At 42.3% G+C, this 19,452-nt stretch overlaps 1 protein-coding gene and 1 non-coding gene across 2 annotated transcripts; both read left to right on the forward strand.

The window, feature by feature from the left end:
- The first annotated feature begins 270 nt into the window (after positions 1 to 270).
- Positions 271 to 10,767, forward strand: EIF4G2 (eukaryotic translation initiation factor 4 gamma 2). Its single transcript, XM_066551708.1, has 22 exons — positions 271 to 275; positions 807 to 917; positions 1,049 to 1,114; positions 1,537 to 1,662; positions 2,014 to 2,116; positions 2,798 to 2,929; positions 3,023 to 3,089; positions 3,173 to 3,324; positions 3,747 to 3,857; positions 4,390 to 4,473; positions 4,562 to 4,660; positions 4,843 to 4,984; positions 5,075 to 5,235; positions 5,665 to 5,778; positions 6,553 to 6,678; positions 6,916 to 7,020; positions 7,105 to 7,320; positions 7,618 to 7,876; positions 8,092 to 8,296; positions 8,731 to 8,942; positions 9,052 to 9,173; positions 9,473 to 10,767. Exons 1-22 carry the CDS (start codon positions 271 to 273, stop codon positions 9,536 to 9,538), a joined length of 2,784 nt encoding a protein of 927 aa, XP_066407805.1. The 3' UTR covers positions 9,539 to 10,767.
- LOC136558537 (small nucleolar RNA SNORD97) lies at positions 5,820 to 5,987 on the forward strand. Its single transcript, XR_010783907.1, has one exon. It is a non-coding gene; the product is annotated as a small nucleolar RNA SNORD97 (small nucleolar RNA).
- Positions 10,768 to 19,452: the final 8,685 nt, after the last annotated feature.

Raw genomic sequence — 19,452 nt, forward strand, 5'->3', positions numbered from 1 at the left:
CGGGCGCGGGCAGCGGGCGGCGCCCGCCGGGCGGGGCGGGGGGGTGGTGGCGCCGCGCGGCGCCTGCTGGGGGCGCCCTCCGCGGCCGAGCCTTTTGTTCGCCGCCGCTGCTGCCGCCATGTTGTGGCCGCTCCGCGTGCCCGCGCCGGGCGGGCGGGGGGCACTCGCCGCGCTCGGCTCCGAGAGGGCTGCGGGCGCATCCGGGACACTCCCAGGCTTCCCTCCCTTGGGCGTTTCTGTCCCCGTGCCAGCCGTTCCGCTACGTGAGCCATGCAGTGAGGTTCTTTATGCAAGCTGAAAGTTGAGGTGGTGGGTGGGCGGTGCATTTTTTTCGGTATTTGGTGGCTTAGTACGCTATTTGGACGCAGGATACACGCCTTTTACCGCATTAAGCCTGCGTTTTGTTGTCTGATGCTTTTCAGAATTCGGCTGCTTTTTTGTACCATTATAAATCATAGTTTCTAAATCACGTCAGTAAAGGACTCACTGTGCTATTTAAAAGAAAAAAATACTTGCGTTCTTTCCTGCGGGTACTCTTGCCTTTTGGATAAACTTGAGGGTTTTTGCTCAGTCTATGGTTCCCTTGTCTCTTTGCCCTCACCCTCGCTGGGAAACATGGCTATAATGATGAAATTGGCCTTTCTGTGACTGTCCCAAAGTATTGCATGAATGGAAGTTTTCTGAATTTTGGTAAAGTTCACTGTTGGAGGGTTCTCATTGTCGGGCAAACATTTGTACTTTTTAAAGTTAAATGCTATGGCTGATAGTAAACAAGTATAATATGAATGCTTGGTTTGTCTTTCTAGGTTTTGTTTTTCCCTGCCCCGTCAATTTAATTTTATTCTTTTGAAGATTCTTCGTTGTCAAGCCGCCAAAGTGGAGAGTGCGATTGCAGAAGGGGGTGCTTCTCGTTTCAGGTACCCTTTGTTTGTTTGATGAGTAGTTAGCAATGGAAAATCTCCTTGGAGGGCATCTTAAATTAGTGTAATGTTTATACCAAAACGGAGATGTTTGGACTTACCCAGGTTTCTATGGTTGTTTTTAACAGTGCTTCTTCAGGCGGAGGAGGTGGTAGGGGTGCACCTCAGCACTATCCCAAGACTGCCAGCAACAGGTATGTCATCTTGCTCTTTGACTTGCATGACTTCAAAGTCAGAGCATGCTTGATAATGAATACAGAACTGAGAATGGGCTAGCTTTAAAGTTGTATCAGAAATACCTACTGAGTTAAAGAGCTTTAAGTGTTTTCCAGTCTGTGCCCTTTAAAGTGTACCTCATGGTTGATAGGCAGTGCATGGGCATGGGGTTGTTACGTATTTAACTTAAAAAGTGTGGAGAGTATTTTTGGGTGCCAGGCATCGTTGTTGAGTATTTTCCTATGCAGCAGATGTTGCAGTGTTGGTAGGGGTAACTGTGTGCTCTTAACAAAGCAAGTAATGGAATTGCTTTGAGTAAGGCATCACTGAAGGGTTTAAAGGGCAGTTCTTTAAATCACTTGTTTCTGTTTTAACAACCGTATTCTTCAAAATTTCGCAGCGAGTTCCTGGGGAAAACCCCAGGGCAAAACGCTCAGAAATGGATTCCTTCACGAAGCACTAGACGAGATGACGACTCCGCAAACGACAAAGAACGACATGATGCAATCTTCAGGAAAGTAAGAGGGTAAGTTCCTCACAAAATGACTTCTTTCCTTACTGTTTTCATTAGCAGTGTGTACCTAAGAAATAGGCTGGAGGAAAAGAAGATGCAGGCCTTGAGTTTGGGGGAGGTGTGTCCTTTAGCAAGGAACCAGCCTGGTAATCTAGCAGCAGAAAACACTTAAAGTAATTATTGTAAGCAGATTAGTATTTTCAATGGTACTTCACTGAATCTGAAGATCTCAAAAAATAGAGTTGAATGGAAAATTGCACTTTTCAAAAAAAATAAGCTGAGTCTAAAGTGACTCGTAGCATGCTTAGAGTATCTGTATATTCTGATTTGGGTTTGTTGGTTTTTTTTTTTTTTCCTCTTTAGCATACTAAATAAGCTTACTCCTGAAAAGTTCGACAAGCTATGCCTTGAGCTCCTCAATGTGGGTGTAGAATCTAAGCTCATCCTAAAAGGGGTCATACTGCTGGTAAGCTGGTTGCATTTCTTCTAACTACAGTTTTCTTGCATGCTGAAAAGCCGGGGGTTGGTTGGTTTGATGGGATACAGTAGTAGCATGAATAATGCTTTTGTGTACTTGGATTATCAAACACCATGTCCCACCCCTGCTTTCTGTATAAAAAAGGATCTACTGGGGAGGAAGTAGGTTTAATGGTTTGAGTTTCTCATTTAGAAGTCTCCCCAATGACTAAACGTGATGGGGCTTCTGTGATTATTTTTTAAAATAAACTGAGGTGTGAGTTAGCCATCTTACTTGATTGGCCTCCCCTTCTTCCTCTTTCCTGAGGAGCAAGCCACTTGGTTTTGGGAAGGCAACCACTGGTGATCTCTGGGGACACTGATGCAACTATTACATCACTTTCTTTAAACAAGATCAGATTGGTGATATTAATGTCGGTGTTGGCATAATAAACTTGAGTTTTGTGGCCAAGGATTACAGAGCCTCTTCAGTAGCAAGCAGTGGCTTTTGTCCTTTGCTTCAGCATGGAGACTGGTGTTGGACTACAATGCTTCTGTGCTTGATTAAGCAGGAAACAGGATGTTCTAGATGAGGGTGGTAATAATCCATTCTGTGTCTTGTAACTCAGTCTCCTAATAACATTTGCACCCTCCTGCTGCTTGCTGCCTTACTCAACCTGGCTCTCTGTAGATCGTAGACAAAGCCCTTGAAGAGCCCAAGTATAGCTCGCTGTACGCTCAACTATGTCTGCGACTGGCAGAAGATGCACCCAACTTTGATGGCCCATCAGCAGAGAGTCATCCAGGACAGAAGCAAAGCACAGTGAGTGCATCTCTTAATCTGCAATGGTAAATTTTGGGTGCATTGGTAGCTGCCCTGATTAGCTTAATTGTTTTCTTTGTTCTCTCTTTGTAGACATTCAGACGCCTCCTAATATCTAAACTTCAAGATGAATTTGAAAACCGAACCAGAAATGTTGATAGTAAGTTTTAAAACCGCTTTAATACAGAATCTATTTGTCATCTTTTCCCACAGCCGTGTAAAACGGGCTTCTTTGTTTTCCAGTCTATGATAAGCATGATGGTCCCCTCCTCCCTGAGGAGGAGGAACAGAGAGCCATTGCCAAGATCAAGATGCTGGGGAACATCAAATTCATTGGAGAACTTGGCAAGCTTGATCTTATTCATGAATCTATCCTTCATAAGTGCATCAAAACAGTGAGTATTCAGATTGGGAGGAAGCTAGGAGGAAAACAGAACTTAAAAAGAAAAAAATATGCAAATATTGATGCTGCTTTGAGAATCTCGGAGCAGGAGCATAAAATGGCACAAAAATGTTTCCTGACGATTGCTCATCCCCTACTGTTATCTTTTGGTGTGATTAAGAAGTAAAATCAGCTTTGTTCAATGCCATTGAATTGTCTCAAAAGGAATTGTCTCAAAAGGAAAATGAACACAGAAGCGTGCTGTAGGTGCTTGAAACTACACACACTTAAGAATTGGCAGATCTTAATTTTAAGTCCATTTGCCTTCAGAACAAAACATTGTTTTTTTAAATGTCAGTGTACAAAGTTTGTTGCTTATTATAAATTGTCATTTATAAAATTTTTAAATCCTAAATTTCCCCTTTAATTTTTCAGCTTTTGGAAAAGAAGAAGAGAGTTCAACTCAAAGATATGGGGGAGGATTTGGAGTGCCTCTGTCAGATAATGAGGACAGTGGGACCTAGATTAGATCATGCGAAAGCCAAGGTATGTGCCTATGTAGTGCAGTCATTAACCTAATTAAATTATGTGGCTAAAACTTGATTGCCTGAACCTTCTGTATTCAGTATTCATAGGTACAAAACAGAGGTTTGATTTTTTTTTTTATTTTAGAGAAAAGAGTGCCCACTATGGCTTCCAGACTAATTCTCTTGATAGAAAAACAGTTTTAAACATTTCACTGGGATGTAGTTAGGGTCATCATGAAATCAATCTAAGTGAGAGTGTTGTTTTTCTAAACACTGTTTGAGAAGATGTGCTGAGGAACTATTCTTAGCACAGCTAGATGATTGGAGACATGAGTGTTTGGAATGTAAGCTTGAAACTGAACAGAATTCTGGCTGTGTTGCTTATTTCTGATTCAAATGTCTTGATGCATTAGTTCTTTAGACTATGTCATCAAGGAACTAGAGATTGCAGGAAAGGGCAGCTTGTTGCATTATTCTGCCTTGAATGTCGTGAGTGAAAACACTCAAGGCACTGATAGAATAATTCTAACTTGTAACTTTTGTTCCCCCAGTCCTTAATGGATCAGTACTTTGCCCGTATGCGCTCCTTGATGTCAAGTAAGGAATTGCCAGCAAGGATTCGTTTCCTGCTGCAGGTATGATGATTAAATGGCTCCCTGCTGCTTTTTTTTTTTCTTGCAAAATGGTCTTGAATCCTTTCCTAATAGCCTGTTCTGTTCCAAGGATACTGTGGAGTTGAGAGAACACAACTGGGTTCCTCGCAAAGCTTTTCTTGACAATGGACCAAAGACTATCAATCAAATCCGTCAAGATGCAGTAAAAGTGAGTGGTGTGTGTAAGGTCCAGAGCCTGCCTTGGTGCTCTGCACTTGGGAGTAGTTCACACAGTGTCGCAGTTGGCTTAAGGGTTAAAACCAGATGGACTTCTGTAGTTGGGGGCTAAAAGCTTTGCTTTCTTGGGGCTGCTACTTGAAACTGACCAAAATTGTAATTCCTGTTTTAAAGGATCTGGGAGTTTTTATTCCTGCTCCTATGTCTCAAGGGATGCGAAGCGACTTCTTTCTGGAGGGACCCTTCATGCCACCCAGGATGAAACTTGACAGGGACCCACTCGGAGGGCTTGCTGATATGTTTGGACAAATGCCAGGTACCCTGACACCACAGAGTGATGGGGTGGCTGTGGCTCTGCTGTGCTGAACAAGAATTAAAACTGTCATTTGTCTCCTTGCTGATCCAGGTAGCGGAATTGGTACTGGTCCAGGGGTTATTCAGGATAGATTCTCACCCACCATGGGACGCCATCGTTCAAACCAACTCTTCAATGGCCATGGGGGTCACCTCATGCCTTCTGCTCAATCCCAGTTTGGAGACCTAGGCAAATCTTTTCTGAAAAGTCAGGTAAGGAAGCTGTTTGCATGGTGACTTCAGCTTGTTTAGAAGCACTTCCTGAGATGCGTATGTTATGGATTAAAATCTGCTTATGTTAAAAGACCTATTCAGATTTGATTCTGATAACTGATGCTCAGCTGATACAAAAATTCTAAACCACTTTTTATATAGTACAAAAAAGATGCAAGAAGTACACTTTTTTTTTTAACTGCAAGAAAAGGTGCATGTGGCTTTGGTGGGTCAGAACGGTGTGCTTTATTTAAAAGATGGCCCTGTTTTTAGGGATAGATGCTCTTCTCCCACCACCCCTGCTCCTTCTTTCTCCCTTCCTGGCAAATAGAATCTTTGTTCCTCTGGTCCCTCTGGTACTACTTACCAAATGATGTACGCCACTCCATCATCTGCACTTCTTTCTCTATATCTCCCTTTCTGAAATAGGGGCAAAGCCAACTCTACCATACCCAGAATCAGGGACTCTTATCCCAGCAACAAGGACAGTCGAAGGATATGCCACCTCGGTTTTCTAAGAAAGGACAGCTTAATGCAGATGAGGTACATGACATGCCTACATTATTTACAGCCTATTCTAAATATTGCCCAATGATTATAGCAAGACGCGTTATTATGAGGACTAATGCTGGAACTCTTTCTCCTCCTCTTCATTCTCCTCCTTCTTTGTCCCTTCCTCTTTCACCTTTTACCCCCCTCACTTTCCTTAGGGTATCCAGCGTCCTATGAGCAAGACTGAGATATGAGGGCAATTTTTTGGGGTGTCCTTTCCTTCCCACACACTTCTAAGAACACTACTCTGACATCAGTTCCCATGCATCCTATTGATAAAACATTTAATTAAAACTTCAGAAAATCCTGAACTTTAGAAACCCTGAAGTGCTGGACCAGGTTAATTTTTTTTTCATTTTCTTTTGTTTAGAACTGGCTAATAGGCAAAATTTCAAATGCAGAATCAACTGCATTGTGATTTTGAGTGTTAACCAGGCTTGTATCCCGATTTCTGAGCAATTTGGTAGAGTTTCATTTTGGCTGTAAAATACATCGGCAAGCATGCTGATTATCTTCTTGGGTCTCTAACATACTGCATCTAAAAGGAGCATTTCCAGATTTTTATAGTAGTTGAACTAAATGCCAGTAATTTGCTTTTGGGAGCATTTCAGAACACATGTGGCTTTATCTGTATTTGAGTATTAATATTGTAGAAATTAAATCATGCTTCAGTGAGATCAGTTGGAGTGAGTCCATGGCTGTGTATTGTTGGTCGGATTACTAGAAACAGTTTGAGTTTTTCTTTGACTTACTTACTGTTTACAGATTAGCCTGAGACCTGCTCAGTCTTTCCTGATGAATAAAAACCAAGTGCCAAAGCTTCAGCCCCAGATAACTATGATTCCTCCCAGTGCTCAACCACCACGCACTCAGACACCGCCTTTGGGACAGGTAAATACAAAAAATTCCTGCATGTTTTTGGCTATACTTTCCTGTTTGTGCTTGGAAAGCTTAATTTCATATGTGGGGAGAGAGAAGTCTTTGATTGCACAGAGCAGGACTTGGGAAAAGAATGTATGACACCAAGCTAATTTGAGTTCCATCTGCTTTTTATGTTTTGTATTGTAAAACTTTATATAAGCAAAGGTAGATGTGCTACAGAGAAACAAATTCTGGTCTCTTTTTCAGCCGCCTCAACTTGGTCTTAAAACAAATCCACCACTTATACAAGAGAAGCCTGCAAAGACCACCAAGAAACCACCTCCTTCCAAGGAAGAGCTACTTAAGCAAACTGTAAGTTAGTGTGCAATAGTGAATCTTAGAGCTTTGGATGTGATCTTCAAAAAGAATGTTTAACTGTGCTTCTTTCCTCTCCAGGAGGCTGTTGTGACTGAGTATCTGAACAATGGAAATGCTAATGATGCTGTCAATACTGTGAGAGAAATGAGAGCTCCTAAACACTTCATTCCTGAGATGCTGAGCAAAGTAATCCTTCAGTCCCTAGATAGATCAGATGAGGACAAAGAGAAAGCAAGTACTTTGATCAGCTTGCTCAAGCAGGAGGGAATAGCCACCAGTGACAACTTCATGCAGGTATTGTGGTCTGATAATATTGCAGTTCTTGTTTCTTGGCTCTTCATGGTGTTGAGCTGCTGTAAAGACAGTGTGCAAATATTTTTTTTAACTCCTGCTAATCTGAGGAGGTAAAAATAGTATGTGAACCTGTGAGGGGCACAAGAAGCAATAAAAGGAAGACATGCAGTAATTAGGCGGTTGGAACCTGGGATCCTCTTTGCAAGTGATTACAGAAAACATACTTATGATGAGTATTATGTTGCACAGGAACAGAATTACTTAGGAATTTCATCTTGTGTGTTTATTGTTTCTTAGGCATTCCTGAATGTATTGGACCAGTGCCCCAAACTGGAGGTGGACATCCCATTGGTGAAATCCTACTTAGCACAGTTTGCAGCCCGTGCCATTATTTCAGACCTGGTGAGCATTTCCGAACTGGCTCAACCACTGGAAAGTGGCACCCATTTCCCTCTCTTCCTGCTCTGTCTTCAGCAGTTAGCTAAGTTACAAGACCGTGAATGGCTAACAGAACTGTTCCAACAAAGCAAAGTGAATATGCAGAAAATGTTACCAGGTAAGATTTGCCACAGAGCTCTTCTGTTACCTGATCCTAGAGTAAGTGAGATGTTGTTCTAGTTTATGACAGAGTAAAATAACCTGCAGGGCTCTCTTGGTGGAATTAGCTGTCATTATTGTTAGGAATGATGTTTCTTAAGGGGTGGCTGGAGCATGGACCATCACTTAGAGCTCTGGAGAAGTGCTTAACACGTGTCTTTGTTTCCTTGTCAGAAATTGACCAGAACAAGGACCGCATGCTGGAGATCTTGGAAGGGAAGGGGCTTAGCTTCTTGTTCCCCCTTCTGAAACTGGAGAAGGAACTGCTAAAGCAAATAAAATCGGATCCATCCCCTCAAGCCATCTATAAGTGGATTAAAGATAACATTTCACCCAAGCTTCATGTAGATAAGGGATTTGTGAATATATTGATGACCAGGTGGGATGCTGTTCTGACATATTTTTAGGTATTTGTTCGGTTAAGCTACCAGTAAGGCACTAATTCTGTAAAGGCTCAAATGTAGCTCTGCAGAAGTCTGAGATGCAGTACGTGGGGAGACAATATTCTGAGTGAACCTTCTCTAGTAAAATCCCATTGTATTTGAGAAGAAAGGCAAGTCTCCAGGCTTGCATCAGTATGTGAAGTGGTTTCTTGGGCAGGAAGTCTAGATCCATGTGCTTTTCTAAAATGTAGAGCTGTAACAAAAGCAGAACAAGGATTTTTCTGGTGCACTCTCAACCATAGTACAAGTCCCTATGCTTGCTCCTGACTGCAGGTGGAAGCAGGATAGTTGCAGTGAAATCTGAACTTTATATATGTCAAATGCTTTGATCTTAGTTTATAGAACTTAGTTTGGCTTTTCTTCTGTCCAGTTTCTTGCAGTATATTTCTAGTGAAGTAAACCCACCCAGTGACGAATCGGATTCTTCATCTGCTCCATCCAAAGAGCAGCTTGAGCAGGAAAAGCAGCTGCTTCTTTCCTTCAAGCCAGTGATGCAGAAGTTCCTCCACGACCATGTTGATCTGCAAGTGAGTGCTTTATATGCACTCCAGGTGCACTGCTACAACAACAATTTTCCAAAAGGTAAGTATATTGAGGTCTCATTTGAATTGGCTTGTCCCTACATTTCTTAAAATTCAGCAAGTGGTTGAGAAGGTTATAAAGCTAACCAAGTTTAAATTGACTTTTATAGGCATGTTACTGCGCTTCTTTGTTCATTTCTATGACATGGAGATCATTGAAGAAGAAGCCTTCTTGGCATGGAAAGAAGACATTACTCAAGAGTTTCCAGGGAAAGGCAAAGCTTTATTCCAGGTAAATCTCTTAACATTAGAAAAGAGACTTGGGTTTTTTTGTTATTTCTGCTGCACTGGAGTGTTTGAGAAGACTGCTGAAGCGTGTAAGACTTGTAAATATCTAGAATCTTCCTGGAATATTCCACTAGGAGCAAGATTACCTAAATCTCTCCTATTGACTGGAGGCCTATGTGTAGTGCTAATATGGATGAAAGTTCTTTTAAAATGAGATTGGGGAAGGGGAAGATGAGTGTTTTGTGGAAAAACCTAATGGGGAAACAATTCCTGCTCCCTTAAACCAGTTTTGTGTAACTGCAGGTAAACCAGTGGTTAACCTGGCTGGAAACTGCTGAAGAAGAAGAATCTGAAGAAGAAGCTGACTAAAGAACCAGCCAAAGCCTTAAATTGTGCAAACATACTGTTGCTATGATGTAACTGCATTTGACCTAACCACTGCGAAAATTCATTCCGCTGTAATGTTTCACAATATTTAAAGCAGAAGTATGTCAGTAGGATATTCTCTGCAAAAGGTTTTTGTAGTATGTCTTAATAGTCTACAATAAAAATATTTTAGAGTATCTTCAATGTTTAGATAACAGTGTATTAGCAGCATGCAATAATTACATCATAAGTTCTCGAGCAGAAGCAGTCTGTTGCAAGGGTCTTCTTTGCTGCCAGTTATCATAGGCTGTTTTTAAGTTAGAAACTGAATAGCAACACTGAATACTGTAGAAATGCACTTTGCTCAGTGTAATACTTGAGTTGTTGCAATATTTGATTATCCATTTGGTTGTTACAGAGAATCCTTAACTGTAATCGATGGTTGTTGCCGTAATAGTATATTTGCCTGTATTTCTACCTCTAGTAATGGGCTTTATGTGCTAGGTTTTAATATCCTTGAGCCTGGGCAAGTGCACAAGTCTTTTATAAAAGGAACAGTTTACTTGCACAAAAACTGATCGGCTGAAGAGATGGTTTAATGCCCTTTGGAAGAGGTTTTTGTGGGTGTGAAACATGACATGGTAAGAAATTTGAATTGGTCCCTCTTACAGTACTGAAATTAAGTCTATTAATTTATCAAGACATGTTCATGCCCTGATTTTATATACTTGTATCTATCAATAAACATTGTGATACTTGACTTGTTTCTGAATGTCTCCCAGTAGCAAAGGTTTGGCTGATGACTTGTTCATTTAAGAAACGAAACATCAGTGGGAGTTGCCTTAGGTTGCAACCATCCTGAAATTATTTTTAGACTCCTTGTCTGGATATGCAGATGAATTCTAAATAAGGTCACAGACAAGGAATACACTACAGATGTGTTGTGACAGGTGGAGAAATGATGGAATTCTGCTGAAGAGATAGATGGTAGGGGTTTGCCTTGTGGTCCAATGTATGCTTTATCAGTGAGTATGTGCTTTTGACTTGGTTAATGCTTTGAGCTTCCCCCCAGGCCACATGCATGTTTCTGAATCAAGTGGCACTGTCTATTAGCTGCCTGTTTCTCAAATCAAATTGGCAAAAAAAATGCCTATAAAAGAGTTAAATGATGTTGCATTGTACAGGCTTGAAATGTCATCTATTAAATACTCAAAACACCTTACTTCCTAGAACCTGTCCCCAGTGAGTTTTTTTTTGTCCTCATTGATACTCAAGACTTATATTCTTAAAAGGTGATATATTTGTAGTGGCAAAAGGGTAGTGGCTCCTGGACTGGAGCGTTTTTGCCAGTGGTGTGAGTGCTGTAGCCTGTAAACTGTTACACAGCACAGGAAGTCAAGTGGAGCCCAAGAGAAGGACTGGAGCTGATAACTAGGCTTGCTTTGAGGAAGGGAGAGTTGGAGTTGGCAGTGGAGCCCCTTATAACACTGCAGCTGGCAAAGTCATGGTTTGCTTTGAAGGGCTCCCTAGCTCCAGTCACAGCTCTGCCCTCCTGAGTGTTCCTGAGCCATGGTCTATCAGGGAGTTCTGCTACTGCCCTGGGAGCTCCTATGCAGTGTGGAGCCCAGGAACTTCAGGGACTTTGCTCTACAAGCCAAATGACATAAAGGGCATTGAGCTTGAACGGCTGGCAAAATTCATGGCACCACCCCTGCATTTCAGAAATTGGGTGTATTCAGCAGTTGGAGGGAGAGCAGGGGATACTGGTGTGGGTGGGGTCCGGTTCAGAGACAGGAATGCTTCAAATGCAGTTCAGTGGCTCGAGGTTGAGAGCTGGATGGAGCTGCAACTCCTGGGTGGCAGTGGTGAGCACTCACATCCTGGGGCTTCCCAGAACACTTAGTGATAAGTTGTTCCTCTGAAACTCGTGTCTTTCCTATCTATGGAGTGACACAGTCATTGCTAGAGCTACAGGGCTGCAGGCTCAGCAGGTGCATGTGTGCTATAGGCACTAAGGTTCTGCAGTTCAGTATCCATTTAACAGGATGGATAAATGCAAGTACAGTTACAGGGTTCATTTAATCCTAACTATTTTTAAATTCTGTTCTGGAATTGCTTTTTAAAGTGTAACAAGGTGCTGTGAAGTGAAATTTACCATTGTTTCACTAAGAGTGTTGTGTTTTTCCAAGTTTGTCGGTTTCTCCTTGAACTCTGCTGTTACTGCTGGTTGGTTTAGTGGTGTATGGTGCTATAATACTTCTGTGTACATGGTTATCTCTATGTGAAGCATGTGATGCACTTTGCTCCTGTGCCCTGCAGAGGAAAGATGGGAGAGGAACTGCAAGGCAGGAAAGAGTGGTTTCCAGCTCAGGTTATATCAGAGGTGAGAGGAGAAGGTAGAAGGATGTGCAAGTAAAAACTTGGGAATAGATCCAGAATCTGCAGCTAAGCTTTTCTGCCACATTTTGGAGAAGGCTGAGCTGGCAGCTCTGGGCTCCTTGCCACAGTAACTAAGCCTTGTATTCTTGCCCAGTCTGACATGTCCTTACTACAGCCTTATGTACCTGTGCATGGAGGCTTTGCTGCTTGGCTTGTTTCTAACTGACCACTGAGTTAGGAACTCTGGTAGAGAAAACTATAGAAAGAACAACTAAAAATGCAGAATAGAACATAAACAGTAGAAAATGCCACAAAAAGGTGGAATTACCATCACATAACTTGGAGAATCCTCAGGCAGTTTGAACAGCTCTGGGTTCTTCAAACTGGTGTAAAAATGGTGCTTACTGCAGTGTGCACATCAAAATGGTCTCTCTATAGATGAGGAGAGGTGGTAGCATCTTCACAATCTTTACTGCTGCTGAAGTTTTTAAGTGCTCAAATGCAAAACTTGTGGCTAATCTGGAACAGGGATGGCTGTTGGTTGGTCTCACTTCTGTGTTCCTGTTAACTATGAGTGGCATTGTACTTAAAATGTAAACAGAGTGCTTAATTCTACATGGTAAAGTCACAGTCAAAATTAAACCACTGTAACTAATTATAATGGCTTCTATTAATATTATTTTTGTTAAGGGTTGGGTATAATTATACTGCTAGGAGCATTGGGAGAAACTGCATTTTACACATATTTCCTACCACTTATAGCAACTCAGTTGATACTCTGAAATTCTGAATTAGGTTGCAGTTGCTATTCAGGAACGCTCACCCTGTCAGGGGTGGGATGGATTTTGAGAAGGACCTGTCATGGTGAATTCTCACCTGCTCCTAGAGAGTGTCACACTGTGGTTGGACAGCTGCTGCCTTGTCACTGGTCATAGCAGTATGCTGCCATCTGTCCAAGCTGCAGTGGTGCTTAGGTGTATGAAATCTGAAAATTCCAGGAATGTGTTCTGAATCCTGGAATTGAATCCTGGAAAATCATCTATTCTAGCTCCTCTGTGATGTGCAGAGACACCTCCCAAAGAGACCAGCTTGCTCAAAGTTTCATTGAGTCTGGCCTTGAACAGTTATAGGGATGGGGAAGCCACAGGTTGTCTGGGAGCCTGTTCAGTGTCCACCACCTTCATAGTACAGAATTTCTTCCTTTTACCTCACCTAAACCCTTTTAGAAGCCATTCCCCCTTGTCCTGTCAATACCTGCCCTTGTCAGAAGTCTCTCTCCAGCTCTCTTGTAGCAGAACCTTACACAAGCTCAACAACCCCAGCTTCAGCCTCTCCCCCTGGGAGGGCTGTTCCAAGTCGCCTGATCAGGTCCTAAAAGTCAAAACACCTTCATGACTCCCATGCAATTCTGTTTCTTGGGGAACAGTGCAGGAAGAAGCCTTATGGTGTATGGGAAAAGGTAGAGGCTGGGTCCAGAACAAAATTTTTAGAGTGGCTTATCTGACCTGCTTTTTGAGCAGATGGAAGCTTTCCTCTGAATGCTGTTTGGACTTGGAGTGCTTTTTCCCTTTTTCCCCAGAGCAGTGTGTAAATCCAAACAATTTGATCATTTCAGTGCACTCCTGAACTGTACAAATTTAGAACACATCTGAACCATGAATTATCATGGCTTATGTTGCAACCCAGGCAAGCAGCTGCAGAGACTGATTAAAAAAGATTCTCTTGCTAATTCATGCTTATTCTCAAAAGTGAATTCCCAGGGAGCTGGTACAGCAGCGTGAAGGGTGGTGGGCTTGTGCTCACAGGTACCTGAGAAACCCCCATTTATCAACTGTGGTTGCCACAGTGTTTGCTTCAAATGCTGCTCAGCTCCAGCCTTGTCCTGGTGTGGGGGGTGTGCAAGGGCTTGGCTATGTGGCACCACTGATGTCACAAGGATTCCCCTAAATTTGGGATGAGGTCCATACTTGGGAGCTGATAAATAGCCATGGTGCATCTCCTACATCAAATGATTTGAATGAATATGAAAAGGGACAAGAGAGTGAGTCTAGTGGCAGAATGGGTCAAAGTGTCACACCACAAGGTAGTGGCTTTTTCCCTCACCTCACATAAATCTCCTGTAAATTGATCACTGCTCCACTTTTATCTCCAATGCTGTTGGCCAGAGAGCCAGAGCACACAGCAAGTCCTCGTGTTCAGCAGGCAGGGACGGGCTCAGTTCAGGGGGCAAGGTCCTGTAGGCACAGCTCTAGCTTGGGATGATTTTATCTCCACACATCGCATCTGGAAAAGCGAAACAGAAACAGCAGCTGAGCTGGGAGCTGTGCTCTGTGACAGCAAAGGGAAAAGCTGCACAGCTACAGTTGCAGGCATCAGATGTAACAGTAATTTAAAGGAGTCTCTATCAACATGGCTTTGAGGTTTTTTTTTAATGCCGGGGTGGTTCTACATACAACACAAAATATACCCCAAAAATCTTGTCAGTACTTCAGAAATAGCTGTATTTGTTATCCAGCAAGATACAAGCTGGTTACAGTATCTCCCTGGATCCACCCCTATCCTGGCATTTCAGAATAAGCTTCACTTCTAAAAGACCAAGAATTCTCCCAAACAGGTTCAGGCCTTTCCCTCTGACGGTCAGGGACCAAGATTCTTCAGGCAGGAATTCCTTGAATAATGTGCCTTTTAAATGGTGCTGTAAAGGCACACAGGCTTGTCTGGGTTTGATTTAGGGAGCCCACATCCCTTTCCTTTACGGGAGGGGAGTTGGAGAGGAGTGAACTGTTATTTTTAATGAGTTGACGAAGCAGCCATGGCAACAGTTACACTTGGCATGGATACATGGCTGGAGTGAGGAAAGCGGCCAGCTGAGGGGATTTTTATCTTCAAATATTTTGCAGTTTAGAACAACGTCAATCTTGCATTTAGTTTTTGTTTATGTTAGCAGTAGAAGTGCTTGAAGAATCTGATGTGTGAAGTATTCCCAGAATTTTATTATCTAAGAAGCTGTGTAAAACCATTCAACTTTGTGAAAGGAAAAGGGATCTTTAACTGGTTTGATAGTGTGGAGGAGTTTATAGAGTTTGCTCTGTTACAAAATGGATGCTTCTCTTTTTGGTAGGACAAAGTGAAATTTGAGACGTGGAAGTACACAGAGTTAAAACTGAAAGACAGGTGAAGGCTTGATCTGCCTTTCTTCAGGGATTTTGTTTAACCCTTTAAGAAATGATTGCATGTCCTTTCAGATTTCAGAGACAGCTGCCTCCACAGCAGAGTAACAAACAAAGCTCCAGGCACATGCAGCAGGCCAGCTTTGTGCTCCTTTCCAGTTCCTTCCCAGAGCCATAAAGCAGGGCAAGGATTAAAGCCTTGGGTTTTTCTATTTGTACAGATATACACACACACATATTATGTATATCCCCATTTATCTTTATTCCTTTTATTCCCCTTGGAGAAATGCCATTCAGTTACTTGATTATTTAAAGCTTAGGTTGCTAATATTTCTGAGTAACAGTAGAAGCATTAGTCCTAATCCCTCTTCCCAATATTGACAACAAAACAGGCACTGGCCTGGGCCTCAGCTGCCATGTTAACCTCAAACAGCCCCGTAAGCCGAGCTCAGAAAGGCAGGGCTCACTCAGTTCCATACAAAGAACACTTTTAAAGTCAAGAGAGCCCCAGCCAGGCTGTGGGGAAGAGGCCCAGCACGACACAGCCATGAAAGGCAGGGTAGGTGCACTGCACTGCTTTTAGGCTGTACATAACTGATTACTCACTTCATCAACACAGCAGTTTCATTTCCTGCTCCAATGAAGGTTTCCATGGTGACCTCCAATTTCCCACAGTTTCCCTTCTATGGGATTGATGTAATTTAATTGGCAAGACCATGAAGTATTTAGCTGTGATGAAAGGCCCTTCATAAATTCAATTAGATAAATATCTCAGTAGATTTACCAGCAGGTAGGGACCATAATGCAGTAAAACCCCAGCACATACCTGCCACAGGTGAAAGCTGACTGTGGCAGTCCAGGGCTGGAATGGCTCTGATAAAACACATCAGTTATAAATACAGAATGTGCTATTATATCCTCGTGGAATTCTTGCCAGTGCAAATTCCATAATAATCTTCATGAAGGAATGAAGTGCAACTCAATTCAGGAATCATTTCATATTTTACATAATCTCCTCAAAGACTCTACACACTTTAACTGGTTTGTGAGGGGAAATGTCATTGATTCAAACTCTTCCTTCCCCTCTTGCTTTAGGAACAGGCTGCTCCTTGGATTGAACAATATAAATCCAGGTAATCCTGTTACTTCTGACATCACATGAGCTTTGGTTTTTCATCCTTCAACAAGGAACATAAAAAGACACTACAGACTGAGTTGAATCCTGGTACTACACCTGTTACCTGTACAGTAAGACACAGAACCAACAGCTAAATTAGACACTAGAGCCTGGAAAGATGGGAATGGGCTTCCTACAGAACCTGGCTCAGGCTGAGAGCTCTGAATCCCAGCACATGCACCACAGAGGAAGAGTTTCCCTGCACTGCAACACCACGAACACTGTGCTGTCTCTGTGTACTCACCCCAGCACCTCCAGGAGCTCCCAATTCCCAGATGCTGTTTGCCAGGCACTTTCACAGCTCCACAAGAAGTAATCCTTATTTTGCCTGACAATCTGAATAAAGCTTGCTGTTGGCATTTGCTGAAATGGCAGACATAAAGCACAATTTAGGGAGAAAAACCCCTGAATGTAACAATAAAAACTCCTTAAAAGCACAATTAAGCAGGGAGCTGATAGATGGATGCCAGCTGTATTTATGCCTGCTCTGGGAAATCTCCCTTTCAGTTCCTCAGTGTGATAAAGGTTCATGTAAACTTGATCCTACTGGATTGGTCTAGGGAGGAAAGAGAGGGGAAGATTACATCTAAATTGGAAACTAATTCAAGTGAATAACAAAGGAAACATCTGAGCTCCTGGGGTGCTGGGTGGGATTCCTCTTCCTTAACTATCCAAATGCTGGGTGTCTAGACATCCACTCACTCCTGGGGCAGCAGACAGGAACAGGCTCCTCAGAGTGACTCATTCCTCCTACCTTACACAAATACCTTGGGATGGGATGATTTGCCCCCTGGGGATGCCAGGCCATGGGTGTCTCTCTACAAGGTGTCTAGACTGCTAATTTTGAGATGTCTGAAGATAAATAAAATTCACTTAAATCACCTGGCCCTATAACACTGTAATAAAACGTGCCATTGTTGCTAGAGGAAAATTTAAGAATGTGATTGATCCAGCCCTAACTTTCTTTTATTTTTTTCCATCTTTTCTGACGACAGCATGAGATTGATGCAATTTGGAAATCAACATAGTAATTTTCTCTACACAGTCTTACAGCAACCCATTTAATTAGAATTGCAAATTTAGATATATAACCTGTAGGATCAGGGGCAGGAAATATGTACAGCTCCATGGGAAAAAACAAATCCAGCAATAAACATAATGAAAATCTTGGCCATAATGTCTCTCAAGGTCTCTGAAATTCCTTTTTTTTTTTTTTTTCTGATACTGCCTTTTAAATGCACATTTTATCAAATTGGTAATAATTATTTACAGAATTATTTTGTCTTTTTGTTTTTCCTTCTTGATCTTTCTGCTTCTGGAGACTTCAGGAGTTTCTCTAAAACACTGGATTTCTGCACCTCTAACCCACATTCCTTCCCCTTCTCTTCTTTGTGCTGTTGAAGGGTGGTGTCAGCCCCATTTCCCTACAGCCTCTTCAGCTGCTGCAGCTCTGAATTGCTGAGACAGCTCTCTCTGAGCCCAGGGGAGACAATTAGGGAATTTAGAAGCAGCACAAAGGAAAATAAATGCACACGTGCTTCTCCTCACATCACCCTGTGCTATCTCCCTCCTCATTTCCCACCCTAACCATTCAAGGATGTGAGATGAGTCCACCAAAACCTAAGTCCAGAATGTTTGAATTAGGAATCTTGACACATAGTAAATTCTGGGTTGTTTTTCATTGCTTATCCAGTTTTGTATCCCTGGGGCACTTCCCTTCAGACATCCAGGTTTTCATTGCAGCCACAAAGGTTGAACACTTACAACAACAAACAGCCAAACAAAAAAACCCAACCAAAGACAATGAAACAAAACAAAAATTCCTAAAACACTGAGGAGTGTTAGTTCTCATTGTTCTTGCAGGTGAGGCTTAGAGAAAGCAGCAGGTAAAACAAGAATCAGGATCAAACAAGGTGGCAATACCAAATACAGAACTTGATGCTCTGCTGCTCAGGGACAACTGCATTAATCAAAATGAACTCCTGCGAAGCAGACAGGAGGTAAAGAAGCCCTGTAATCTGAAAAAACTCTCTAGATTAATATATCAATACCTTTTATTTAAGAAGCTTGCTTTGCTTTAAATTTAGATTTGTCCTCCCCTGATTCTCTCAGCTGGATTTTTAGCTTATTCTTTTCATGTAGAACATGAGTGTTCTCCAAGATAACTCTCCATTATTCTGTGCAGTCCCAGCTTGCTTTCAAAATAATCCTTTTCCACTTGACACTAATCATGGCTGTAAATTCCTTTAACTGAAGTGACAAGAACATTCCCTTCTACATCTCTCAACCTCACAGGTCAATCTGAAATTATAGAGCACCATTTTAGTTGTGAGATTAATGTTACCAACTGCTTTTGTTAAAGAATGAAAATTTAAAAAATCACCAAATAACAAATTCCTGAACATTATTCCCGAGACTGGGTGTGGATTTAGCACATTTGTTACCAGGGGCTGGAGCAGCACCCGTGGCCTCTCAAGGCACTGCAGTTGACAGGGAAAGGAAGAAGCACAGCCAGGACATGGCTCCCCCTGCCCTTCTCTGCCCACAGCCTCAGCTGAATTCTGCTCACACTGTCGATTTTTAGGTTGACTTTGTTTTCTGGTCTCATGAACCCTTAGAGCATCCACAAGGAAGTATATTCCATGTGCTGATCCTAATGGCCATCTCCATCAGAGAGATGCAAATCAGAAGGATTTCTGCTTCGGGAAAAGAAATTATATGGAATAACTGGCCCTGCTGTAGCTTTTCTCCTGTACCCCAAAGTTATACCACTGGCTCACTTGAGTCATGTCAGATTTACTAATTCTTAAAAAGAGAACACAGAAATGCATCCTCTTAACTATTAATAGAAGCAATGTCTGCATTTGAAGCAGTGAATAGTTGAGCAAGCTGACCAGGGAGTTCACAGCAGAGATCATCACACCTGGGCATTAAACTAAACCCCAGCGGAAGGCAGGAGGAAGGATGCTAAATATTAGGCCAGGACCAGAAGTCTAGGGAGACAATCACTGGATTGTACCTAAAGCAGCTCTCATTCTCTGCCTGGGACATCTGTGAGCCTGCAGGTTTGTCTAGTGAAGTTTTTACAGATAATCCATTTAATATCTGGACTTTGAGAGGGTTTTTCATGGCTTTTTGGTTGTGCATCCCACACTCACCCCCCACTGCCACCCCCAGTGATTGGTTTGTGG

The sequence above is a fragment of the Molothrus aeneus genome, chromosome 6, assembly GCF_037042795.1.
Source record: "Molothrus aeneus isolate 106 chromosome 6, BPBGC_Maene_1.0, whole genome shotgun sequence".
Lineage (NCBI taxonomy): Eukaryota > Metazoa > Chordata > Aves > Passeriformes > Icteridae > Molothrus > Molothrus aeneus.

What these genes read in the sequence shown, in the direction of transcription:
- EIF4G2 (XM_066551708.1), top strand. An exon ending in ATCTTCAGGAAAGTAAGAGG is followed by an intron (nt 1,663 to 2,013) that starts GTAAGTTCCTCA and finishes TTTCCTCTTTAG; the next exon opens with CATACTAAATAAGCTTACTC. An exon ending in TAAAAGGGGTCATACTGCTG is followed by an intron (nt 2,117 to 2,797) that starts GTAAGCTGGTTG and finishes GGCTCTCTGTAG; the next exon opens with ATCGTAGACAAAGCCCTTGA.